Below are 6862 nucleotides of genomic sequence, written 5' to 3' on the forward strand. Positions count from 1 at the left end.
AAGAGGTTAAATTAGTGACTTTCTCAAGGTCACAGAGGCAGACATTTATAGCAAGGATTCAAGCCCAGACCTGTGTTAGATTCTATGCATATCCATGTCTCAGCCCTCAGAAGACAGCCCTGCAAGACCCCAAGCTCTAAAGCAATAGCAGCTATCCCCTAAAAGAACACAGCCATCCCCAGGCCCAGCCCCACAGGGCAAACAGGGCACATTCTACAGTCCGTGACATCTGTCACATCAGGACAGGGCCTTTGATCTGCCTTGGCACCCACGCAGCAGACAGAATTGAGGAATGGCCTTTCTACATCTGCAAACATTTCCTAATGCACCACACTTAGTTATAACAGTCGGGCTGCAAGGGTCAGCCCATCTAACTTCCAGCGTCATCTGGACAGGCCCCTCAGAGACTGAACTCATGGGGCCTTGGGGCTGCATTCCTGTCTCCCCTGAGCAGCAGTCTTTACCCCACCTTCCTGGAGAAAACTGGTGATGGTGAGGGAGGTAGAGAGGGCAGAGAGATTGGTATCATGGTGCTGGGCATGGAGGCAGGAGGGCAGGAGGGCAGGATGATTGGATCAAGTCCCCAGCCTGCTTCCCCTTTCCCAGCTCCTGCCCTACCTCCCTTATAGGACCATGGTGAGAACAGGGGAAAAAAAAGTAGCACAAAAAAGAGGCTTGGAAAAGTTAAACGTGTACAATGTGACCAGAGGGAGCACGGTGAGTGCCCAAGCCTGCCCAGGCAAGTTGCCAAGTGAGACCAGAGGCCCCATGTCCCAGATATGAGCGTCTAGGAAGCTACGCTGGGGACAGCAGGTGCCGGAGATGGCCAGAGTTTCCCATTAGAAAAGGAATCTATTGGTTACAAGAATGTAAAGAGGGGGCAAGCACACAAGGGTACCCTAGCAAGGCCAGTTCCTGGCAGTGTGCCCAGGCACTTGCTGGCACTTGGTGGCCCAGGCACTGCCTGGTGACGAGATTATGGTCTGGCAGGCCTGGGTAGGGAGACCCAATGTAGATTGGACGCCCACACTGAGGACTGCTACCATCAGGCTCCCCACTCTGCAGCCTGGAAGCAGCACAAGGGCCTCTGCTGTAACCAACAGAGAGAGAGAGAGAGAGAGAGAGAGAGAGAGAGAGAGAGAGAGAGTTTTGCAGCAGAACAGGAGGAACATTAGGAGCAGGCGCTGGCATTTTCCCCTCCTCCTGCCCGCAATAGAGATCCCATTAGTGGGAGTTGGACAGAGGTAATCAGACTGCTGGGTTCAGCAGGACAGCCCCAGAGGGTGGAGCCGGCTGGCACAGAGACACCTGGAGAATGTGAAAGCTGAAGAATGCCTTCAGGGAGACAGCCTGGGTCTGGTTGGAGAAGCAGCAACACAGCTGGCCCTAGTGTGCCCCCCTCACACATCCTCACCCCCACCTTAGCTTTGAGCTTTCCTCTTCTTTTTCCCCAGGACTGGTGTAATTCAACTAGTACCCCCACCCCCAGCACTCACTGCTGCCCTGTCTTGGTGTACCCTCCAAATCCTCCACCTCCATTTCAAGTCTGACAGGCAGCCTTGGGTTCCCTGGCTGCAGCATCTTCCATACTGGGATCCTGGGCACTACCAGGTTAACAATTCTCCAGCCATCCAACCCCTTCGTGCTTCTCCAACCACAGCTCAGCCTAACACCACGGCACAGAACACAGAAAGGCAGAGTGAGAGCTGGGGTGCAATGACCCAGAGAATACCTGCCTTGCTTGGGATCTTATGTTCTACCTTTCATCCTCTCTAGATGGCCCTCAAGCCAGGCAGATGGGGTGCTGCTGCCAGTACCTTTCACTGCTGTGAACTCACCGGAGAGGGATCTTGACACGGAGGTAACGGTCCACAGCAATTGCCAGCAGAGCCAGAATGGAACTCTGGGTGAGGATGAGGACAGGACAGGCCACCATGAGGCAGGTGTGGAAGTAAGTCTGTGGCCCAATGTTGATGAGGATGGCCAGTGGGATAACCAAGGCACCCACTGCCACATCAGCCACCGCCAGAGACACGATGAAGCAGAAGGTGGCATCCCGCAACGCCTGGTTCACCTTCACTGCCCAGATCACCAGCACATTCCCGGGCACGGAGACAAGAGCGATGAGCACCTCGATTCCGATGTAGGCGGCCTGGAAGGCCGAGATGGAGTGCGGCATGGCCGGCACAGGCTGGGCACATCAGCAGACAGGCACCACGGGGCACGAGGCAGGCACCTGTAATCAGGAAGCCTGGGGTGGGGAGGCCCGCCTAGAGGAGGAGGGGAGCCAGGCAGCCCCGCAACTCCCACTGCCCCGCAGAGATGCGCCCTACTTGGCACATCCAGTGCCTGTCCGGGCTGGCCAATGTACCCAGGCCCTTTTATGCCTAGCCTTTGTCCCCTCCCTTTATCATCCCCAGAGGTTCTATTCAGCAACTTAAAATAGCAGCGCTCTCTCTGCCACTGGCTTTTGTATCAGGTGTGAGAGCTCCCAGCACACGCACTCCGCCCGGGTCCCCCTGCCCGCTCTGCCCACCCCTGTCCACAGAACAGGATGCGGGGAGCTCACCATCCTGCCTGCTGGCCAGCAGGGGGTCCCAGAGGTGGTGCCCAAAGTTCCCGGCACGCCGTGCCGCCTAGAGTTCCGGGGCCGCGCCAGGCAGGGCTGGGCTCTGGGCACCGCGCGGCAGCTCATCGTCCTCCGGCTCCCGCCGCAGCGCTCCCAGCCCGGCCTTTCAAGCAATCACATGGTGCGGCAGAGGCTGGCCCCGGGCGCTTTTAAAGAGGTAGTGCCCCTGTTTCGCACCTGGGACTGGGGTGGCAGGCGTGGGGCTGAGGGACTGAGGCCAGGACCGTGCCCGAGCGCGGGCTCCCGACTTCCTAGCGCGCACGCACATCTGCCTGCGGCCACCCACCTGAGATATTGCCAGTGCCCGTTCTTAGCATTCTCCTGGTCCTGCTCCAGCTCTGCCGGGAACCCGTGCCCACCGCCTGCCCCAAGGGGGCATTCCAGGCGCTTCATTCAGCCCTCTCCTAGACCCTCACTTGGAAGCCTCAGGGACGAACTGAAGCACAGACTTACCCAAGGTCACACCAGAGCTGACAGAGCTCCCGCCCACCTGAACTCTGCTGTCCAAGTGTCCCCACACCTCTACGCCTTCAGCAGCCACTCGCTCCAGGAATGCCCGGAGAATCCAGGGCTGGCCTGTTAGGTCCAGGGGGATGGGAGCGAGGGGGGACTCGATTGGGGCGCCGGCGCCTCCTTCGCCCCCGGCGCGGGAGCTGAGTGACAATCGGGCTCCGCACACCGGAGGGGGCGGGGGCGGCGGCGGCACCCGCGGGCCCCTCCCTCCGTCTCCTCCCCCACCCCCTCCTCTAAACAAAGAATGTGATTCTATGTGAGAAAAGCTGGGAAAACCTGAGTTTTTCGAAGGGTCTGATATGGGAACGCAGTCTCGGGACCGGACCGAAAGACCACTCGCTTCTTTCTCAATGCGACACGCTGGGAGCCCTAGTCCTGTCTCCAGAGACCCCTCCATCCCTCCCAGCGCAACATCTCACCTGCAGGGCTCCAGAATGCCCCTCCACCCCAACCCCCCGCCCGGCCATGGGTTGGCAGCCCTGGCACTCTCCCCTAATCCTCAAACTGCTCTCCCAGTTAAACCAGTCTCTGCTTATTCTTAGGAACTCACATCCTCCTGCACACATTACTCCGCAGACTCTGTACTGAGTCACTAAATTCCTTTCTCATCCATCTTTCAGAGCCTATTAGCAATTACCATTTTGCAGATGAGGATGCTGAGGCTCAGGAAAGTGACCTGGCTTTCCAAGAGCATCCCTGCCCGGGTCACCCACTCCATGCTGCGTTTCTTTCCTCCTCTTCCCTCTTCAGAGCACAACACCTAAGCCATAAGATATCTAGTGCAGTCCCCTGGTATTTACAGATAAAGAAGCAGGCTCAGGAATGGAGGGGACTTCCAAAAGGTCACAAGACAAATCCTAAGATGACCAGCGTAAAAAAAACTCAGGATCCTGGTTCCCCACTCTGCTCTCTCCACTGTCCCTGCCACCTCCTCCCAGTTTAGGTAGCCCATTGGTGCTGTCTAATACCTACCCAGGCAAACCCTCGCTCATCATGGTGCCCTGCAGAGATTTAAAACTCCAAAATCCTTGTTTGTGCACATTGGTAAGGGACCCTAAGAGGGTGGGAGTACAGCTGGAGGTCCCCAGTGCCACACTGCCCCAATGTGGGACCTCAGGATGCCAAGAGAGGCATTCTGACCAGATGAGGGTGAGCCAGCTGTTTCTGCTGGGGGTTGTGGTGGATCGCAGTGAGGACCTGGGTGGGCTGAGACCTGGGCCTCTGGGAGGAGGGAGCAAACATAATTGAATCTTCCTTGGAGGCAGAAGAAGCCCAATGTGGAAAAGACAACTTTCACTTCAGCCTTCAGGGGGAGCAAGGAATCTGTGCCTCAGATAACAAAACTGCAGTATTCCCCAGAGTCTGGCTGGAGAAGGCTCCCCTCCAGATTCCCTCACACTGCTAACCCAGGCCAGCCCACCCCCACCACTACCCAGAAGCACAGGCTTCTGCACCCACCCGCGCCTCTCAAACCTTCCCTTGACTCAAGTCCTCTGTGACTCAAGGCTTGCTCCTAAGTTTTCACTTAGTTTCCGAAAGGTCACTCATCTAGCTTTCAGAAAGACCCAGGAGGGCCCAGCTTGGGTCACGGGTGGGTGATAGGGGTCACTCTTCTTAACTCTCAGCAGCATCTTCAGCTCTGAAGGGGACCCGAGCCCCGTGGACACACATACACACACCCACCCCCAGTTCTCACCCTGGATTGTCAATGTGTAGTAGAAGTATTTGCGTCATACCTGTAGGTGATTCGTCTGTTCCCTACTTCTGGGAAAATAAGCCCCAAACTGCCTCTCTTCCCTCCCTGCCTCCTCCCCCGCAGTGTTTCCAGGCCAGGCCTTCTGTAGGGTCAGACCAGCCTGTTTGAGAACAGAGCTGACAAGACAGGGACCCTCTCAGAGGGCAGCTATGGGAAGAGCACGTTGTCTCCCCAGAGCCTGTAGCTGGAAGTGGGTGGGTCAGAGCTGAGCACAGCTTTCTCCATTTGGTGTAGTGGAAAGAGCACTCACTTGACTGCGAGTTGCAGGGCTGAAAGCTGGCTTCTAGGCCCTGCTTTGCCACTCACTGTGTGGCCTCTGGAGTCATTTTCCCTCTCCGGGTCTGTTTACTCACCATTCCAGCAACGTCTCTCATCCTTTCCTGCCCCAGTGGCTGGAAAATCCATTCCAAGCTGGGAGGGCCAGGCTATGATGGAGACTGGGTCTTTCCCCCTGGAAACCTCCCAAATCCTGGTTCTTTATGGGGCAGACATCAGGGCTGCAGAGGAGGTTTGTGGGGGAAGAAAAGGAGGGGAAGAGAGGAGGTGAGAGTCTGCCATGGGCAGAGGACACTGTGGGAAGGGAGAGGTGGGACGGTGGAGCCAAAGTGACTGGCACTGATGCCGAGCCCCAAACTCTCTGTCCCAGGACCCTCCAACTAGATGACCATCCCCACACCAGGGTCCACTTGTGCCCACAGCCGTGTGACCCTCCATGCTTTACCCTGCCTCCTGCAGCCGAGTCTTGGTTTCCTCCTCTGTACAATCAGTGCCGCCTCACAGGAGGGCTGTGAGACTTAACCCATGGGCTTGGTGGGGAGGGTATGTGGCACAGACATTTAATCTAAAAGGCAGGTAGACACCAGGACTACTAGAGGGGGCAGGGGGGAAAGGGAAAGCCAGTGAAAAATTCAGAATTATGAAATCTGCTCGGTACAGTCAGTGGCACTAAAGTTGAGGGCGGATCTCAAAGGTGCCAGGTTTAAGTGCCCTGAAGGACTCCTAATGAAAAGCTTTTATTATGCATATGACTCTGGAGGCAAGAGAACAACACAGAAAGCATAGCCCACCCCCTTTACCTCTGGGTCCTATTTCTTTCCTTCCAAAGGCCCATCCTGGCTTTCTCAGGCTCCTCACACCAGCAGCCTCACCACCTGGTGTGTGGGGAAGACACTTGGGGTGGGGGGCAACCCTGCTGAGCAGCCCTGTACTGCCTGCTTCCTGGTGCTCCCCACATGGGACTAGACAGCCCGAGTCAGGAAGGACCTCTCCGGGAGCCTGAAGTCATCCCTGCACACCCCAGGACTCCAGCAAGGGGGCTTAGCTGAGCTCCTGAGGGGACTCCCAGCAAATGGAAGAGATTTGAAGAATTTCCTCTGGGGCTGGGGATATGGCTCCGTGGGAGAGCACTTGCCTAGCGCGCATGTTGCCTTGGGCTCCATCCCCAGCACCCGAAGAAAAAGAAATTCTCCATCTCTTTCCAGAAGCAGGCAGGAAACATTTTAGACTCCATCTCACTTCTCAGCCTTTTTCTGGGCAGTGCAGGAGGAGAACTGTTAGGCAAGAGCAGGCATTTAGGACAAAAAGATTCTGGAGGACGATGGCGTGGTGGCACATGCCACCTGTAATCCCAGCAGGGGGCTGAGGCAGGAGGATCTCCAGTTCAAAGCCAGCCTCAGCAAAAGCGAGGTGCTAAGCAACTCAGTGAGACCCTGTCTCTAAATAAAATACAAAGTAGGGCTGGGGATGTGGTTGAGTGCCCCTGAGTTCAATTCCCTATAACCTCCTCCAAAAAAAGATTCTGGATGGCAAGGAAGCCTGGGGCCCTTCCTCCAAAGGGCTGTCACCTGTCTGTCCCTGCCTTGACTTCCTCAGCTCCCCCACCACCCTTGGCACTCTTTTCCCACTCCGCCTCCCCCAGACTTGCTGTGTAGGTTTCTGGGCCTCGTCCCCTTTCTTCCCTCCCT

At 56.7% G+C, this 6862-nt stretch overlaps 1 protein-coding gene across 3 annotated transcripts in view; it reads right to left on the reverse strand.

The window, feature by feature from the left end:
* Window positions 1-3254, reverse strand: part of Adora1 (adenosine A1 receptor) — a 31929-nt gene extending 28675 nt beyond the window's left edge. The window contains exons 1-2 of one of the 3 annotated variants that reach the window (XM_046463699.2): window positions 3083-3254; window positions 1839-2236 (exon numbers count right to left, since the gene is read on the reverse strand). In XM_046463699.2, coding sequence (XP_046319655.1) covers window positions 1839-2179 — 341 coding nt within the window. In that variant the 5' untranslated portion in view covers window positions 2180-2236; window positions 3083-3254. The other 2 variants (XM_046463690.2, XM_046463684.2) reach the window with 2 other exon arrangements.
* Between the last annotated feature and the right edge of the window lie 3608 nt (window positions 3255-6862).

Source organism: Marmota monax, unplaced genomic scaffold (genome assembly GCF_021218885.2).
Source record: "Marmota monax isolate L192 unplaced genomic scaffold, Marmota_monax_Labrador192_F-V1.1 WCK01_AAM20220418_F8-fsc00099, whole genome shotgun sequence".
Classification (NCBI taxonomy): Eukaryota; Metazoa; Chordata; class Mammalia; order Rodentia; family Sciuridae; genus Marmota; species Marmota monax.